Source organism: Notechis scutatus, chromosome 2 (assembly GCF_049901735.1).
Source record: "Notechis scutatus isolate UNSWTSFEM ecotype Mainland chromosome 2, rNotScu1.2, whole genome shotgun sequence".
Taxonomy (NCBI): domain Eukaryota; kingdom Metazoa; phylum Chordata; class Lepidosauria; order Squamata; family Elapidae; genus Notechis; species Notechis scutatus.
Genome location: NC_142010.1, coordinates 103,893,985 through 103,914,440, shown reverse-complemented (window position 1 = coordinate 103,914,440; position 20,456 = coordinate 103,893,985). Strand labels below are relative to the sequence as shown.

The window sequence follows — 20,456 nt, the reverse complement described above, 5'->3', positions numbered from 1 at the left end:
GGAGTTCTACTCCCCTGCCCCCTGAAAAGAATTCTCTTCCAAATGCAAAGCACAAGCAGAAGAGAGGAGGTTCAGTTTCAGTTTTAGTTTCACAACAGCAACCAGCTTTAGTACAGAACAGTTGAGCTAAGCCCCAGGGTCTTTGCTGTCTCCTTCTTGCTCACACAGAAAATACTGTTTCAATTTCCATGTTTTAGTTTCCAAACAGCCCTCAATTCTCTCACACACTGACAGGACGCTAGCCAATACCAATGGATGCCGGTAGACAGAGGCACAATTTTTTCCCCTTATTTTCTTCCCCAAAAACTAAGCCCGATCACATTGTTTCATAGCAAAGCATGGGTATAGAACTAGTTCAATATAATATTAAAGGCCAACTTGTGAGGTCATATTACAAATCAAAATAGAAATAACTAAATAATAATTTAAAAATCACTGTGTTGTTTATTTATATACTAGTACTGCTAATCAATCTATCTCCCTGGTTTGCCATGCTGCTGGGAATTATGTTAAGTGTAATTTATTTTATTTATAAAATGTATTGGCCTCCCATCTTGCAATAGGGTAATTCTGGGTGCCAAACTCAGAGCGGAACCATAAACTAGAGATATTGTCACACTTTGTTTCCAGCATTCGCCCGTACGCATGTTCGTCCTCTTATTAAGTTGTCACAGCTGCAGCCCATGAAGAGGATCAAGGCCCTCTCCTTCCAAGTAGACCACGTCTCTCCCTTATCGTCTCTTCCCTGCATGCCCTAGGATGGAGATGGGATGGGCCTGGATCATCCTCTGACTGCCCAGCCAGCCTCTGCCCTTCCCCAGCCTCCTCCACAACCTCCAGAACCACACTTCCACTCCCTGTTGGCTGTTCCTCCTCTTCCTCAGAGTCAGTCTCCACAAGGGGCATGACCCCAAGTATCTGAATTTTGATCACATGACCATGGGGATGCTGCAGTGGTCATAAGTGTGAAAAATGGTCATGTCATTTTAGTGCCATTGTAGCTTTGAATAGTCACTAAAAGAACTGTTGTAAGTCAAGGACTACCTATACATACACTAGCTCTGCACAGTGAAGCATTGCCCGAAGCTAAATATTCAATATCTCTGAAATGGGAGAGCTTCTATTTCCAAAATTAATCCATCTTGTCGGGATGAATTCAAATTCTCACATAGACATTTATAATCTCTAGTTGTAACGGGATGTGAGAATGATTCTGGAAGATGAAGGGAAGAGTTGCTGCCTAGGGAATGATCAGATAAAAGGGCAGAGAAAGAAACCTACCAAAAAAATCTCCTTAACTTATCAGACAGTAAAGAGAGTAGGTGAGAAATTTGCACTTTCAAACTTGCAAGATTCTCTTAATGTAGCCTTACAATAATGTAGAATTAGCTCTTGTCATGATTCTTGTCTTGGGTGACTGACACTAATCACTGGAACAAAACAGTCAATCAGATCTTCTATTCAGCTCAAAGTTGAAATATATAACTGAACATCGTGTACTTATTGATGGGATGTTGACGGATGATTTAATTGAAATACTTTGTATAGATGTTAAATAAGAGCGGTAGGGTGTCAACCCCCTGTGACACCCCACAATGGGATGGGAAGGAGTTCTGCCCAACAAACCTGAGCAATTTTTATCTACTAGATGTCTTTACAGTGACTCAGGAGATGCTCTTCCAGGTACTTGATGAACATTATTAAGAGAGATCTGTGCATCAGATCCTCAGTCATGCATCTGGGACAATATTCAACAGTCTCCCTCTTTCACAATGTTAGAACTCAAGGTCATCCATTAGGATCAAATAGATGTAGATTCAGCATAAAGGGGGGGAAAATAGGTAAATTGTAGAATTTGCTGGCAGTAATTCCGGTAAATCCTGGTGATTTGGATGGTTTTAAAAGTGAATGTGAGAGGCTCAGAATCAAACCAGTAATGTCGATGGCTGATATTATCTCCTGAATCTTAAGTGGCATGCCTTAAATATTTCTTGCTAGGAAGGGACAGGAAAGGGGAGCTGTCACCGTACAGTTCAGGCATATGAGCTTCCCAGTTCTATCCAGTTATTCTTTGGGTAATGCTGAATGCTAGACTAAATGTCTTGATCCAAAAGGCTTTTCTGATAATCTTACATTCTCAGGTTGGAGAAGGGCAACCAGAGAACATTACGTATAAACCTTATGATATTTTGTTCTGAAATTTTGCTCTTAAAAAAATTTGAAATCAGAAACCCAAATGCATTTGATGTTTCCAGTAAGATACCTTGCTTTAGATAGGTAGCATGTTGCCTGTAGAAATTACTCCCCGAAAATGTTTGCAAAAATGCTTCTTGTAGAGGAAATTTCATCACTGCTAAGCCAATACCACACACAGGTTTTCCTTTGTGATGGAAAAGAATAAAGTGAGATTCTTTGCCCAAATATTCTAGAATCATCGTGTTTTTTTTTTTACCTCTCTTCAATTCTAGGTACATTTCTTTTCAAAGCCTCCTTCTCCTTTTATTACACATCAGGGAAATTAGAATGTAATTTCCTTTCCTGGCATTGAAGCATTTTTAGGTTTATTAGAGGGTGGCAGTGTTGTCATTCAGCGCTATAACCTCCATCTGCCTGGGCATTACTGGAATGCTAATTCTGTTGGTTTGTTAAACAAGCACAAAATCACAGCGAAGCAAAGCATGAACATGTCTGAGATTGTGAAAGCAACTGCCTTGGTTTGAGAAGCTGCAGACATCCAAATTCAATATAATCCACTCTTTTTTATATAAGCAGTTTTATTAGGGAGGCTTGCCAGCCTCCATGTCTACAGGCAACTCCTTAGGGCATGGCTTCCAGCCAGAAGCTATATGCATAGACTGGACTTTTATTTTCCTCCAGTGCATCTTGTAAAAATGGAAATAATGTTTTGGGGCGAGAAATAAAGAGAATTGTTATTGTTTAGCCCAGAGACAGCAGAGGGAATCTTACATTTTGACCCAATTCATATTTGATTTGATTATTTTAACTTGAAGACTATAATGACAAATTTCTGACTTTTGCACACAAATGCATCATCAGAAATCTTCTATATATATAAAAATACCAATATCAGTCACGCATAATCGCAAAATGCCAGAACTACAAACTTGAAATTTGGCAAATATGTTCCTCTTGGCTTCTAGGTGCTCGCTAAGAAAGGATTTTTGAAATGACCATCAGAGCATTAATATTTCCTTAACATGCTCTGATGCTAAGGAGTTCTACTCCCTCTCCCCACCTGAAAAGAAATCTCTTCCAAATGCAAAACACAAGCAGAGGAGAGGAATTTCCATTTCAGTTTTAGTTTCACAGCAGCAAGCAGCTTTAGTACAGAACAGTTGAGCTAAGCCACACCTAGGTTCCTTGCTGTCTCCTTGTTCACAGAGCAAATACTGTTTCAGTTTCCATGTTTCAGTTTCCAAACAGCCTTCAACTCTCTCTCACACTGACAGGATGCTAACCAGATGAATATCGATAGATGCTGGTAGGCAGAGGCACAATTTCCCCTGCTTATTTTCCTCCCCCAAAACTAAGCCTGACCACATAGTTTCATAGGGAAGAACGGGTACAGAGCTAGTAGTATATATTGTAGAAGTTTTTTGTTAGAATTTACCTCAACCGGTGTCTTAACAAAATGTGATAGGAATGGACGCATCTAATGTTGTTCCATTTCATTTCTGCATAATTTCTGTGATTTACTCAATTTCTACTTTAATCTAATTTCTTTTAAACTCCATTGTACTAGTTAGAGAATAGTGAAATCTCTTGAGGCAAAGATCCATTTGTATACTTGCAGAGCTGTGGATCAGATATGGATTCCTCTGCCATCTCTTCACACATGAATGGATTTTGAATATGAAGTTGAATAATAACCGGAATTGCTCTTTCAGCTAAATATACATAGATTTAACCCAGGAAGCAATGTCATTGCAGGGTGTCTTGGCAGTGAATTCTTTGGAGTAAATTGTTACTATTTGGATGTAGTAGGGTTTTTTTCCCTATTGAAATAACAACTACAGTTTAGCAGAAACATATTTCATTTATATAACCATACATAAATCTTGGGAAGGGGAAGAGGGGAAGAAACAGCTTCATCCTATAACTGTTGTAGAAATTAGTAAAATTAAAGAGTAAGTTCAAGCAAGAACTGACCTGGATTGTAACTTCAAGTAGTGTGCCAGTTAATCTCTGAACCTCTTTGCTTAATTTATGATGTTTACTAGCAGTGCAAGCTGTAGTATCAGACTGCTTCCTTTGGGAATGATAGGCTGCCTTTTTACTATTGCTCATTTTAGAACACAATATTTTTCTGTGCGAAGATTACAGGCTATGACTGCATGGAGAGAAATCTGCGCAAAGTAGTATTTTCCTGATTTTTAAATGTTTTTAACAATGTGGCTAGTCATTGGGAATTGGGCAACATATGAACTTAATGAATATATAAATATACAGTATTGAGAAAACAATAGAACTCTTCCAATTAGAAAACAAAATACAGCTGCTTCTCCTGAAGGAATCACAACCATACCAATACCATCAAAGTTAGTTTGTATCAACTGAAGGCAATCACCATGATAGCTCATTGTCCTTGGGTGGATATCTTCATTAGAGTACAGGTGGTCCTCAATTTACATCAGTTCACTTAGTGACAGTTCAAAGTTACAATGGCACTGAAAAAGGTGACTCATGATCATTTTTCACACTTATGACTGTTGCAGCATCCTCCGTGGATTTACATTCGGATTCTTGTTTATATTTATAATGGTTGCAGTTTCCCAGGTCCTATCTTTTGAGGCCTTCTGCCAAGGAAAGTCAATGGGGAAACCAGAAAATTAAAATGGGACAAAACTCACTTAACAAAGTTGTCACTTAAGAACATAAATTCTGGACTCCATTGTGGTCGTAAGACGAGGACTACCTGTATCTTCAATGAGAATCCATTTGTCAGGCCATACCCATCTACTTTCCTTTCCCATTACCATTCTTTCATTGTTTATGGATAGAAATGAGCCCTCTCCTTCATCTGTAACATTGAAGAAAAGAACAGTCTTTGTGTCTCTTTGCCTTTGTAAAGATGAATAAGCTTGTCGAAGTCCACAAAAATAATATTAAACGATAGTTGATAGGTTGTCATATAAAAAAATTGATTAAATAAGAATGAAGACAGGAAAGGATTGATTGCAGGGAATGACCTCACACCTTGTCCTAAAAACCCAGCCTTCACTTTGGCTGAACACAGATGACTGTTCAAGGATGGGAGTAGTACACCCATTCTGGTTATCCCATTGGATCCACTGCAGGGCTGGGATAAGAGACATTGTTCTGCAATGGTTCTATGCAGTCCTCAGTGGATCATTCAGTATAGGAGAGCGGAGAAGACGTCTGATTTCCCTTCATATATAGGATGCTCAGGGATTAGTTTCCTGCTTATTAATATTTCCATAAAGTCACTGAAATACATTGTTGATGGTTTGGGGTTTAATATGATGATGAAAGTCAACTCTACATTGTCAGGTGGTATCTGGAAGTTGTCAGGATCAAGTAGGAGACAACAGACCAAAGATAAATCTTTGTAAGCCAAAATTGATACATCAGAATTTTTTGTCACCTCCAGAATATTGTTTGACAAATAAGCACTATAGATCAAAGAGAAGATTCATGATTCCAATATCCTTCTGGATTTATGGCTCTTCCTGGGATGGCAGATTGAAATTATTGCCAGGTGGATCTATCTCCAGCTTTATGCTAGTTGTGACATTATCTGGACAGCAGATATGCTAGTTGTGACGTTATTTGGACAGCAGGAACTGGCCCCAGTAAGTCAAGTCCTCATCAGCAACTGTTAAAGCATTGTAATGTGTCATATTGGGAGTTGTACTCCTGGTTGCTCAGAAGCTAGAATTGGTTCAAAATACACTGGTCTATGTACTTTCAGGCTCCTAGCATTTGGAATTTATAAAACTGATTTTGTAAACCCTACATTTGTTGCTGGTTGGTTTTTAACACAATTTAAAATGCTGGCTGTGACCTATAAAGCCTTTATCACAGCCAATTAGATTGCTTAGGAAGAAACTGTTAAACAGCCCACAATTTTAGGAGGTTTGGGGGGTCTGAAGTGAGGATGGCACTGGTTTTCTGTGTCAGTGATAAACTTTAGAACAGCCTCCCCGTTGAAATCAGGCTAGCTCTTTTTTGCTGACATTTCAGAAGTTGTTGAATAAGTTGTTTCATCTTTATTTTCAATTTTCTTATTATTGTTTTATGGTTTATCTATTGTTTTTATTGTTATCCATGAAGCTTGTTTGGCTTGCATATTGCAATGGATATTTTAACTGGTCTTTTTATGTTACATATGATATAACTCATCAAGAATTTCTGATTGTGGAGGGATAGAAATCTGTCCAAATTAATTAAGAAAGAAAGAAAGAAAGAAAGAAAGAAAGAAAGAAAGAAAGAAAGAAAGAAAGAAAGAAAGAAAGAAAGAAAGAAAGAAAGAAAGCACTTGGTTCAATTTTCATATTTTTTTCTCCATATGCTCATATAGATTACATGAAGAAATTTGTCAAGCTGAATCAGCCCCTTACAGTGTTTTGGTGTTGTTTTTTTCTTGCATACCATTATAGTTTAGAATTTTAAAACAACAACAACAACATTATTTTAATATAATTCAGTTTTTCATTTGAAAAAGATAAATAAATTCCTTGAAACATCCTTTACTCAGTTCTTTTAAGAGCATGATCTTTTTATCAAAAAACTAGATTGTGTAAGCATTATGCTTTTGAAATACAATAAATACTGTATAATGTTCATGTCTCATAAAGCTACACTTTTAAAAAATGGAAACGTGGTCATAAATATGAGTTCATTACTTTCGTAATAACTACATTGATATATTGATTACATGCTTCAGTAGTCATCCCAGTAGTCAGTCTCTATATCTTATAGTGAAACAAGAGATGCTGGTGGAATTCAATGATCCAGAAACTTTCTAATTCATTAAATCTCTCCAATTCATTTTGCACACTTCTCAATATAGGACTCAATGTTTTAGATATTTTTCATCTTTAAGCCTATTTTTCAGTTGGTTCTATTTTTTTAATAGTTAAAATTAGCTTTCCCCTGGAATAAGGGTAGCTAACAACCAATGGCTTTTGGTGGTGTGAGAGAAGGGGATAAAAAGTACTTTTGAATTTGGCAAACATTAATATATAACACTTCTATTTGAAGAAAATATGCCTACTCATCCCAGCTGTTAAAGAGAATTGCCATAAGGTGTTTAGAAAGCTTTCAATCGGGTAATGGATCTTTATTCATGCAAAAGTATGAAGTCTTCAGATTTTTCAGTTAACCATAAAGCTTAATATGTTGTAATAGCTTGAGAAGGAAGACCTCTGTTGGAAAGTTATAAGTAGTGATCTAGAAATAAAGAATTTTATTTATTTATTATTTATTATTATTTAAAAAAAATATGAGAAAGGAACTATTTCAGACCCTGAAAGACAGGAGAAAAATATTTAAATTACCTAAACCTAACTTGACTTGCAGTGAGGATTTTATTATTTAAGTTTGATTGATCAAATATCAGTGCATTACTTTTTTCAATAGATTGAAAATCAAGGTACTAAGATGGAGAATGGGAAAGCGTGAGCTAGAGAAGGTAGACAGAGCAATAGATTATTTTATTAATGTTTGACACTGAAAGATGCATATACTTAGGGCTTTTTATATGAGAAAAGCTAAATGTTGAGGAGACAACTTCAAGGTTTTAAAATCAATACATAAATATACAATTTTTTTCACCAGAAACCAGTTTACCCAAACATTTGCCCACATACATTAATGTAAAGATTTTCTACCAAAAAAGTCATGTTGACTTAGATATAAATATTGAATATAGTTATGGAACAATACATCTCAGTGACTATTAACCATGATACCTAGGAATGTACAGAGGTAAATATATATTGAGAATTTCTAAATCTGGTAACAGTTCTTCACTTTGGAATCATTCCAAGGACACTTGCCTGGCTATATTAGAAGACAGATTGGTGGAGTAAATTAGGGATTGTTGATTCAATCCACTAAATAGTTATTTTTGTTCAAGCACAAGATAAAGATTTAATTAATAGTCTTTTTTATTGAAGCAAAAGCAACAGTAATATATAAAATGAATCCCAATATATACTCAGACAAATATCACAATTTAAACCAGAACAGATTGCGCTTGGAATTTAACATCCAATTTTGTAGGTGTCTTTGAACTTGAAAGTGGTATTTGATCTGCAAAATTAACATTCAGATATTACTTCTGAAGAATGATAGTCGTGTAACAGCAAAAGCACTCTTTTTTGTGTCCATGTATTCCTTTAAAAAACAAAGTCCTAAATGTTTATTCAATTCAAATTTCTTTAAGGGCCAGAATTCCAGATTAATGTTAAAAATTGAAATGTTTTAGCAATACATGCATTTATTTATTTAAAACTTTTATATAACCACCCATCTGGGTGGCTCTCAGTCAATGTCTTGAAATCTTAATGTGTGGAAGAGTTTATGCAACTATATTTCAAATTTCACTTTTAAATTGTGACAAACTATTCATTGTGTCGTATTGGATTACTATGGGGTTTTTTGTTTGTTTGTTTGTTTTAGGGCTGAGAAAACAGAAGTTCTGAATGAAGATCTTTTGCAGGTACTATGCTGTTTTTTTCCCTGATACCTTATGCTTGCCACTGTTTGATACTGAAATTTGCCACACATGAAATAAAAAAACAGTCTTCTAGATAGAATTTATTGGGACCAAGAATGACAAAGGTATCAGGAATAAAGTTGATGTTTTAAGGGAAAGGTCTGTAATTATTTATTTTTTTAAAAAGACTCTACTGTTATGTGTTTGAACTCTATTTCAGTTAGAAAGCGATTAAGTAGAAAATGTTAAATTATATGTTTTTTTAATTTTTTAAAAAAACATTCTGCTAAATGTGAATATACTTTTTGACCAGTCATTATCTTTCTAGTGAATACTATTTTCAGAAAGATTAACTCCAGAGCAGACTCACTGAATATGTTGCTGAATTGTGTTTATAGAAAAGATGTCTGAAATATGTCTCTAATCAAGATAATGGTTTCTGTGTCAGGATCAATTAGATTCAGTCGTTGGGAAGATATATGAAAATATATTAAGTTTCTAACATGGGATTGGCCTGAGCCTAAATTAGGCTGTAGAGCTGCCTTTCCAAGTATGGTAGCCTCCAAAAGTTTTTGGTATTGATCTTCCATCAGCTCCAACCAACTTGGCTAATGGCCATGCTGGCTGAGAGTATAGGTATTCTTGTCCAAAGGTTTTGAAGGATATTGTTTTGGGGAAAGCTACTTCAAAAAAACCAAAAAAAAAACCTTCCAAATATTAGGTATTTATGTGTAGGCTGGGTCACACAATACAAATGCAATCAAGTCCATTTTTGTCTCATGGACATCTGTGACTCCTGCCATTGTGATAGCTACTTGTGTATGTTCTGCCTAGGCCTTATGCTCTTATTTGGAGATTCTAAATATAAAACAGATGGCCAGTAGGAACAACTTGAGGATATATAACCAACCTAATTTTTATTTAATGAGTTGTATGGCTGACCTAAGTCTAATTTTTATGTCTGCATTATCTAGGTTAGCTTTCCACAAAAGCTTGCTCATATTTCAATGCACTGGCCCTCTGCCCTGTCAAATACTTTTAAAAATATATCTGCCTGACTCATTGATCACTTGGGGACTAAGACATGAAAACTGTCTTTCAGATTTATTTATTTATTTATTTATTTACCTATTAAAGGTATACAGCCATTTATACCCTACAAGAAGTCTATACAGCAAAAATTGCAGTACAACTAAAACCAAAACAAAATGGCAGAGGAAAAGCAACCATTAAAAGATAATCTAACATGCAGTACCCATATGCACATTTTTAGAATTATTTTGAACATGGCCAGAAATCCAGGTGTATCTTGATGCAAAGTGAGTGTGTGTGTGTGTGTGTGTGTGTGTGTTCCAGAGGGCAAGTTCTGCTTCTCAGATTCCATCTTAATGGATAGGACCTGAAGCATCACAATGCTGCCTAATCATGTAGGCTGGATAGATAGTCCTTGAAGATAACCATTAGCTAATACCCATTGTAGTTCCTTCCACCTTCATAGTTATTTGATGAGATTTGTCATAGTATGGAATTTCTATCAAACCACACTTTCTTAGCTAATTCTCCAAGGGACCTGAACAATCATTGTTGCTCTAATTAGATTTTAGATCTGTTTTTAGTGCACAGTCTACTCAAGTTACACAAAGTATTGACTCTTATTTTAGAAATATAATTCAGTAAAATACCTGAAAATACAAAGTTCACATATATCAAGTGGCTTCATCCCTTTGAATGTTATTTACATTTGATTTTCCATCATACTTGACAAAAGGTACATCTAATCGTACTGATATTTATGTTTCAGTGCAAAATATAAAGTGAAAAATAGCAGTAACATTCTTGGTTTTCCAAAGTCTAGGCCTGATTATAACTTTCATTAACCTCAAGCCAGATTTACTTCTCCCCAGGATTTATCTACTGCCCCGAGCCCTCATAAATCATTCTATAACTTACCTTTTATGACTCAGTTGATTGAGAGACAAACTATTATTGGGATAGTACAAATTTATTTAGGCTAACAACGTTTACATTCTATTTTAATACATTTAATTAAAATGAATGCTAAAATAATTGTCTCCTTGTTTCCTGTTGAATTAGTTTACTAACTGCAATAGTTTATATGTTATTGGGATATAAAAAGCAAATGCACTATTCATGCTAAGTGCTACAATTCATGCAAAATCACAGTTGTTTTAATGTAAGATTCATAGGTTTCTCAATAAATCAATATGGAAAATAACTATGGCCGTCACTGCTTGTTTGTTGATACTGGTCTTATCAGTATTTTTCCTTTTAAAAAACTGATATCCCATCATACCTCTATAGACTAATCAGGTGGTTGGGTCAATTACAGCAACAAACAAAGAATAAGCTAAGAAATCACAAAGAAGCCACATATGCCTACTTTTGCTTATCTGTTACAATCAGTAAGCTACAAACTCTGCCCAACTTCTTTAAATCAGGATGTACCCAGTCACACATACCACATTATGGCCTAGCATAATACTAGGTCTAGGTATTAAAGTTATGCTTGTGTTAAGGAGTAATGGGATATGTTCTCTCCTTTTGCACAGTTCAGCATGCTATAAAAAGAGCCTGTTTCAGAAAGCAAATTGTAACTGAATTATGAAAACGTCTGTAAGAATTGTCCATGCATAGCCTGGATTTACTTTGAGGAGCAGTTTACCTCGAGGAAGAGGATTTACCTTGAGGAGAGTTGTATGCTGGGAGATGAGGATGCATTTTTCTGATGTGATATGTGAGATGTCCATCCACAGGTGGAGAAGCGTTTGGAGCTGGTGAAGCAGGTCTCCCACAGCACGCATAAGAAGCTGACGGCATGTCTTCAGGGGCAGCAGGGATCAGATTCTGATAAGCGCTCGGTGAGAGATCCTGGTATCCCCTGTATCAGGGAATAGGGTTCTTTTACCCTGAAAAGAGAAGGCAGAGGAATTAAGATGCAAATATCCCTTCAAGGGACTTTTCCCTTTCATGTATATGCATGAATTTTCCAATAATATGGTGGGAAGTGAATGGTTCGAAGTACTGGTTCTTTGAAAGTAGAGTTGTTTTCTGAACAAGAGATGAAAAGGCTGGGATGTCATTGATTCTTTTTTTATTTAAAATAAATCATACAACAGTTGCTTTTGTTGCAGAAGAAATTGCCTTTGACGTCACTTGCTCAGTGCTTGATGGAGGGTTCTGCTATCCTAGGAGATGACTCCCTGCTTGGGTAAGATTCCAGTCCTGTGTCTGTGGAACAGCTACCACTTTGGGAAGGGAGAAGCTAGGAAGGTGTTTCAATCACAATAAAGTTTCTCCATTTGGGGAATTGGTTCATTTGAAAAACACATTGAGTGCTTGTGGTAAGGTTGAAATGGTTAATTTTATGAGCCTCACTTCCAGCTTTTCCTCATAAAAGGGGAGGCACTCACAAGCACAAATCATCACATATGGGGGGGGATATTAAAGCCACAAATACAGTGTTTGTTGATAAATAATTTACCCTTCCGCCCATTTGAATTGCCTCTACTAATTGTAAATAAGCCATTGTTTTTCCTACAGACCTCTTTAGCTTAGGACTTTACGATCCATTATGATCGATCTCCAACATGCAACCTCGAGTCAGATAAATCGAGGGATAAATCAGAGCATGAAGCTAGAACAGCATGTAGCCATTTCTTACCATCCATGATTTTTACTGGTTATTTATTTATCACTGAAAGTGACTTTTCAGTGGAAAAATGTCTAGTAAAATCCCAAATGTGACAAGCCATAGAAGCCTTCTTGCTCTGCAACCTTCTGAGTCTAAAGAATGGCACACTGTTTGTTTCTTTGTTTGTTTGTCAGATTCATTTGATGCCCATGTCATGATTCAGGTGACTCTAAGCAACATTAGACATCTGCCCTGCCCTGCCTGTAAGGAACATCTCTTGGATCAAGTGCTGTCTTAATCTATTGCTTGCTTTCTCCCTTGAGAGCTGCCTGTTCTCCTTGCAGGAAGATGCTGAAACTATGTGGAGAAGCAGAAGACAAGCTATCTCAAGAGCTCATCCACTTTGAGCTGCAAGTTGAAAGGGATGTGATAGAGCCACTGTTTGTGTTGGCAGAGGTAAGAGTTGCTTATTTCAAAGTGAATCTCTGACCTGGGTCTTTTAGGGAAAGGTAAATGGGAGTGGTTCTCTAGCAGATCTGAGAATACGAGGCATTTCAGAATCTGTTTCTAGTCAAAAACTTGTGGCCTCTGGCCTTTCGGAGTTTGGATACTGAAGTGGAAGGAAGCAATATATCAACAAAATGAAAGGAACTAACAAGGTTTAAGAAGTCAAATCCACCACCAAGTAGGAAAAATGCATCTGATCCTATCCTGGTGTTCAAGTACTAAATGAGCCATGTTTATCACTGTGAGTATAAGAGCCAGAAGTGAGCATCTGTTTAGGGCTTATATCATCTGCAAGGTACTTCACAGAGGAACTAAACAGAGAGAGTATTCACAGTTTGTTTCCTGTTTATTTATAGAGATACGGTCTGGTTTAATTACTTCTGGATTTATCTGCAGAAAACATAAACAAATACTGGTAGTCTTTACTTAATGACCACAATTGAGACAGGCAACTACATTCTAAGCAACATAGTCATTAAGTGAAACATCACATCCCTGCACCACACTTACATATTCTGTGATTCTGTTTAAATCACCTGTGGTCATTAAAAGTAACATCACATGACTGCAACTTGTGACTTCCTGCTGGTTTTTCCATTTACTTTGCCTGTCAAAAGCTGCTGGTGAAGCTTGCAAATGGTAATTAGGTGACTGTGTGATACCCCCTGTGACCATTGTAAACCCCTGCCACTTGTGAAGTGACCAGATCTCAATCATGTGCCCATAGGAATGCTACGATTGTCATGAGTATGAGAACCATTCATAAAACTACTTTTTCTGCATCATCATAAATTAAAACCATTGCTAAATAGGCCAGTCATTGACCAAGAACTACCTATAAAATCCAGGTTTCTTTCATTCATATATACATATGTATGTGAAATTCTATTAACTTTTCTCTGTGACTAGTACTGTGGGACAGGAATTGCAGAGCTACAAGTGTCTCTTCTGTGCCCCCACACATCTTTCCTTGTGCTCTTAGGATGTTTTAAGCAAAGGGTTCTGAGAGTTTTCAGGATATATAGTCACCTACTTGTGTTTTATGATTACCAGAATGCCACACATGTGGAAAATACCACATTGTAAAACTGTTCTAGGTGGAGGCTTCTTTTCCTTCCAGCTTTGTTCCTTAAACCCCAGTGGCTATTCAGAAGGTGATGGTGGCAAGTTCTCTTGCCGGCCATGTGAGTGTTCTCATAGGATAGGAGCTGTCCATGGTTCTGGCATTGGCTGTAATGCTAGGCCTGCACATTTACTATGATGCCATTTAAGTTCAGTACATAAAATTTGCAATGCAGTCTTATTCTTTTTTTAAACCCTTCTTTTTTTAAACTAAAAATATTACTACAGGTAGAAATCCCAAATATTCAAAAACAGAGGAAGCACTTAGCAAAATTAGTTCTGGACATGGATTCATCAAGGACAAGGTAAGAGACTTTTTTTTTCTCAGTTGCCTTTGCAATGCCAAGTCTTTTGTTTGCTTCATGTGTCTGTTTTTATTGCTGGACTAGTTTTTAGAACAAGTTTCCTTAGGGCGGCTTTCAGTATTGAAAAAGAAAATCTATCCCAGATGGATTTTATGCTAGACTGACCTGTCTCCTGTCATTTATACATCAGGATTGTACAAATGTGTGCTCTCTCTCCATCAGCCTTCAGTTTGGGTCAGCAGTGGCCATTGTGGCACAGGGGGAAATCCTTTAGTGCTGGCTTTACAATTTAAAAAAATGGGGTGAGGGAGAAGCTTCCTCAAAGATGTATTTATTTGCATAGATTGAAAAACACCCGACTCACAGTGGTTCTGGACACAGAATCTTTTTACATTATAAAAAAGCTGGAACAATAAAATGAAAGAACAAAGATACACATCCAGTAAAAGAAGAATAATATAAAATAAAACAGAATGTTACTGAGTCTTCTTGCCATCCTACCCAAGACTTGGGAAAATAATCAAGCTTTCAGGGGTTTCCAGAACATCATCAGAATGCAGCAATATGGACCCTACATGGGTGGGATGAAGGTAACTTGAATAAGGTATCTCTTTCCATCTAGAGAGATGGAGTCATTAAGTGGTCTCCAGTAATCGGTCCCAATCTCCTCTTCCTATTCTTAGAAAAGTGCAAAGACAATTGAATTCTGTAATCACCATCTGGGTCAACTAAAATAGTGATCTATAGAATTCCATTGTCTCTGCTATTCTAATCCAGAAAGATTTCTTTCAAAGTCCCAAAGAAAAGAGAACAGGAAGAATTTCATTCTCTTTACCATAGGTTTTAAATCGTTACTGACCAGGAAAAAATTAATGTTCAGATTTGCATTGAGATAGACATGGTTGCTTCAACATCCTTTATTAGCCAGAGGCCTTGCCCTGACAAGGCCAAAAACATTGCTGTCTTTCATACTTTTCAGCTGTGGAATTCATGGCTGAGATTTTCACTGGATGGAAATAAATAAAATCCTTCTAGTGTTACTATGCCCTTAGTCAAGCTACAGATGTGCCTGAAGATATACACATTGCTTTTCTTTCTTGGTATTCCTCAAAAATCAGCTATTTTTGCCTTCTTCTGAAAGAGCTGTGATATTGCCTTAAAAATGGAGAAATTTGAAATCACTGAGAGACTGAGCTGACATTTCTGTGGAGTAAAAAAAAATCCCTCTGAGGGATGAGCATTTGAAAATGTCGGTATCAGTTCATGCTAACAAAAGTGCCTTCACTCTTAAAATTAGCTTGTGCTTATGGCAGAGGGAAAGCTAGAGTATGTTCCCTTCCATATGACATGATCTTATATTGTTCTGGCAAGGCAGGAAAGAACAATGCTAAGTCCTATGTCCCACTGAACAGCCAACAACTTTGCTTTGCTTTCTCCTACAGATGGCAACAGTCAGCCAAGTCTTCAGGTTTGTCAAGCAACTTGCAGCCTTCGGGTGCCAAAGCGGATGCTCTCAGGGAAGAGATGGAGGAGGCAGCAAACAGAGTGGAGATTTGCAGGGTATCTCCCCTCCCCCTTTTCATTCTAGTCAATTGACTTCCAGGAGGTGGCCAGAAAGTAGCTGCAAATCCATCTTTTATTATACATGTAAATCTGGTGTCTGGGATGGCACATAATCAGTCAGGAAATGGTATTTTTGTGTATTTGCTGATTTGTCTCAAACAGATAAATAAAAGGAATATCAGCACTGTAAATTGCAGTACGATTAGCATTGCCCTGCTTTTTATATATATATTTTTAACTTTCTGTAAAGCTAAGGAAACATCTAGCAACATTTCAGGTGTTTTGAGTTTGAATCTGTGCTTTTTTTTTTTCTGCTTCCTGCAGGATCAGCTCTCAGCTGACATGTACAATTTTGTGGCCAAAGAGATAGACTATGCAAACTACTTTCAAACAGTAAGTACCAGAAAGCCTAGCTTTTATCATCTTTTTTCCCTCTTTGGCTTCCTTCCCCTCCTCTTTGTAATACCATGGTGCCTTTCAGATCGTGTATTCTTACAGCCTGCATCCCATTTTATTTTTCTCCCAGTTAATAGAAGTGCAAGCAGAATACCACAGAAAGTCATTAGCACTTTTGCAGAATGTGTTGCCTCAGATCAAAGCACAGCAAGGTAAGTATGGTGCTTCTCAGGTTGCCACTGTGTACAAGACACATTATGGACTATTTGTTCAGGCAACGTGACTCCTGTCTTTTCTCTCAGGATGATTCAGTTCTCTGCTAAGCATAAAATCCATAAACTTCCAACTCTGCTATTGCTGGCTTATTTACCAAGTTAGAGACTGAATAATCATCACATCCAGTTAATAATACTATCCAGCCAGAATACCCCCAAATGATATATTATTATTTGAGACCGATTTCTACCACCTTATTCTAAAATGCAAGGACTCAATGGGATTGATAGATAGTCTTAGTCTAATGACCACTAAGCAACATAGACATTAAGGGAGACATCTCATGACCATGACAGACACTTTCAATCTCACTTTTGCTATGATTGTGAATTACCATTGGTCATTAAGCAAGACATCACATAACCACAATCTGTGATTTTGCTGCCAGCTTTTCCATTGATTTGCTTGTGAAGCACATAAATGGCAATCACATGACATTGGAGACACCCACTAGTCATGAAGGGCCCAAATTGCAGTCAGGTGACACAAGGATGCTACAATGACCGTATATGACAGGGCAAACCACTAGTATTTGAAATGAGAGCAAACTCATCTAGCCCTGATTATTTTACCCAGTTTGATCACGGAACATCTGCAAGAAACAACTAAGCGCAGAGACCATCAAAGACTCCACAGTGTAAATACATATAAACATATAAATGAATTCTGAGAAGCCCGAATCTAGATCTAAATAGGAGAAGAGCAAAAATAACTGCAGAAAATTTTCACTTCATCTTGATCTGCCCTATAAATGAAACGCACAATGAATGGTTAGTTACTGATGTTATCATCCTTCTGTATGCAGTTGTTAGGAGCTACGGGGGAAGGAAGACTGACACTGAGTAGCTCAAGTGTAGTGAACCTGTTCTGTTTTGATCGTATATTTTTTTTTTTTAACCGCCTTCTACAGAAGCTTGGATTGAAAAGCCGTCCTTTGGGAAGCCCTTAGAGGAACATCTCGCTGTCAGTGGCCGGGAGATTGCCTTCCCTATTGAGGCCTGTGTCACGATGCTCCTTGAGTGTGGCATGCAGGAGGAGGTCTGTACAGATTGCTTCCTTTCTTCCTTTCAAGGTCCAATGTATAGCTAGAGATTCTGTAAGCTGGCTAGAATCCACTGGGGGTTTTGAGGGGTAGATCAGTTGCATTAAAAAAAAAAATTAAAAAATCTGGGTAAGGGGTTAGAGAGAAAACATTCATTCTCTTGTTTTCAGAGAAGCCATACCATATGGCCCCAAGTGTGTGTTCATGGAGTTTGGCACCTCATCAGATTTTATTTTGCTTCTCTTTGGTTTGCAGGGTCTGTTTCGAGTGGCCCCCTCTGCTTCCAAATTAAAGAAGCTTAAAGCAGCATTAGACTGCTGTGTTGTGGATGTTCAGGAATATTCAGCAGACCCCCATGCCATTGCAGGTAGGGTATCACTCTTTAGCATATCGGGTGGTCTTCATAATGAATGACAAGAATTTGGACCGGAGAAGGCACTTCCTGTGGGAAATGCAGACCAAAGACAACCACTGCTGGCCAGTTTATGATATGGAGAAGTGGCTGACTTGCTCAATGTATGCTAATTTCAACAATTACCAGACACGGTAGCTGTTGCTCTCTCCCTATCTACTGATACATTCCCTTGTTACAGAACAAACTCCTTCTTTTTGTATGCCTGCATTCTTGTATTTGCTAGTTATAATACTGGACCAGATATTACAATGGTCCCCAGCTTACAGCCACAATTGAGGTCAGAATTTTTGTTGCTAAGCAAGATGATTGGTAAGTAAGTTATGTCTGATTTTACAACCTGCTCTATTTTGGCATGGTTGTTAAGCGAAACACTGCAGTTGTTAATAAGTAAATCATCCAGTCAAACGAATCCAACTTCCCCATGAACTTTGCTTGTCAGAAGTTGGCTGGGAAGATCGCAAATGGAATCACATGCTGTAACCATTGTAAATACATGCTGGTTGCCAAGCACTAAAATTTTGATCATGTGACTGTGAGGATGCTGCAGTGGACATAAGTGCAAGTCACTTTTTTTTTTGATGGCTTTGTAACTTTGGACAGTCACTAAGCAAATGATTGTAAGTCAATGATTGCTTGTATCTATTCTCATAATCCACCTAAAAACATATGTCTAATGAAAATGATGTGATTGATTCAAAGACCTTAAAACATTTTCCCTCTTTTGAATTCTATTTATTTAATGGTATACTCTTAAGCCTGTTAATAGCAATAGCGCTTAGAGCAGGGGTGTGAAACTAGCATTGTCATGGTGTTATCGCGTGACGTATTGCAACTTTTTTTCCCCTTTGCTAAACCAGGCATGGGCGTGGCCAGCGCGTGACCCATCTGGCCCGCAGGCCGCAAGTTTGGCAGCCCTGACTTAGAGTTATATATCATTCCATAGTACAACGCTCTCTGGGCGATTTACAAAATTTTACTCTTTTCTGCTAGTATAGCCCAAGGCCAAAGGAAGGATAGAAAAAGATGGACATTTGAAACAAGAAGTAGTTCTTTCTGTATTTTTGTGTTTCTTCTACAGGGGCACTGAAGTCCTATCTTCGAGAGTTGCCAGAACCACTCATGACCTTTGAACTTTATGAAGAGTGGATTAAAGCCTCTAAGTGAGTTCCTGAAACAATTTTTCATATAGCCAGATTTCCCTGTCTTCTAAAGTTTTGTCTCCCACGTCAAATTAGAATATGAATAAAATGGCAACCCTGCAGAGATTTATTTAGGAATAAACTCTATTGATTTTTGTGAAAGACAGATGCAGGGGAAACAGCCTGAAATTCTACTTTTTTGTTTAATCAGAATGACCTTGTTGTGTTTTGTTTGTTATTTTATTGTTTATTTTCAGTTTTATTTGTTTATTGGATTTATTTGCTACCCCTCTCACCTACCTTGCTATTGAATTAATCTCAGTTATTCTTTCTTTTTAGCATTCAGGACCAAGACAAGAGATTGCAAGCACTATGGAATGCCCTTGAGAAATTGCCTAAGGCCAGCTACAATAATCTAAGGCAGGTGTATGCAAACTGAAGAATATGGTTTTGTATTGATTTTACTAGTCATGGGGGAAAGTATTCTACTTCAAAATCCCTTTATGATACTTGGCTAGAGTCAGAGAAAAAGGAACACTAAGGAGGTCAGCATAGCCAATCCAGAAGTTTGCAGAACTTTATTATGTTGTTTGTTTGTTTGTTTTTTGTTTTTTCATTCGTTCCATGCACTTCCCATTTTACTATCATCATAGCAGAATTACTTTTTCCAGACCAGGAAAAGAAATCAAACATAGCTCAAAAATCAATATAAAAGACTACACAAATGTATCTACTAAGATTTTTAACTTGTTCGACTATATGGTAATCTGTCTCATGTGCTAGATATATATTTTCTCACATGGTTTGTCCTACAAACCGGCTAGGGTTTCCAGGTTGGCCCAAGAGTTGATATCTTTTGATCTCTAATAAAGAACTAACCTCTCCCTCTCTTTTCAATCAATTGCCAGCCAGACTCATTTCTTAGGAGGCAGTGGGGGAAAGAAGTGAAAGTGGAACAGGAAGCCTCAGAGAGAAGGTTGCAATGGTTGTGAGGGTTGCTGTGTCTCAAGTCTCTTTTCTGTATTCTTTTCACTAAAGCCCCTTTATTCATTTGTTTGACAGGCCTTGTGATTTAACAGCTTGGTTAGCTTGTTTATTTATACAAGTATTTACATATTGTCCTACTTCTAAGTGCTCAGCACTTCATAGTAGAAAATCGAATACCATGGAGTGGATTCTAAGAAAAGTTCTAGTGGCAGCCTAGGTCCTATCAAAAGCTCGATGAAACAAACTGACTTTAACAGCCTTTTGAAAGGCATTACATGAGGAGTGCCATCATGAAAGTGGATCACACACAAATACAAAAGGTGCGCAACATATCACTCCTTGTATTAA

The 20,456-nt window shown here is 37.3% G+C and overlaps 1 protein-coding gene across 1 annotated transcript in view; it reads left to right on the top strand.

Moving 5' to 3' along the window:
• The window catches only part of ARHGAP44 (Rho GTPase activating protein 44), a 109,562-nt gene that overhangs the window by 62,411 nt on the left and 26,695 nt on the right, over positions 1-20,456 (top strand). Inside the window, exons 2-13 of the mRNA XM_087955672.1 lie at positions 8,668-8,707; positions 11,479-11,583; positions 11,857-11,933; positions 12,701-12,812; positions 14,214-14,290; positions 15,733-15,850; positions 16,178-16,246; positions 16,380-16,461; positions 17,436-17,563; positions 17,823-17,934; positions 19,061-19,142; positions 19,461-19,541. Coding sequence (XP_087811798.1) covers positions 8,668-8,707; positions 11,479-11,583; positions 11,857-11,933; positions 12,701-12,812; positions 14,214-14,290; positions 15,733-15,850; positions 16,178-16,246; positions 16,380-16,461; positions 17,436-17,563; positions 17,823-17,934; positions 19,061-19,142; positions 19,461-19,541 — 1,083 coding nt within the window. The remainder of the gene's footprint in view (positions 1-8,667; positions 8,708-11,478; positions 11,584-11,856; positions 11,934-12,700; positions 12,813-14,213; positions 14,291-15,732; positions 15,851-16,177; positions 16,247-16,379; positions 16,462-17,435; positions 17,564-17,822; positions 17,935-19,060; positions 19,143-19,460; positions 19,542-20,456) is intronic.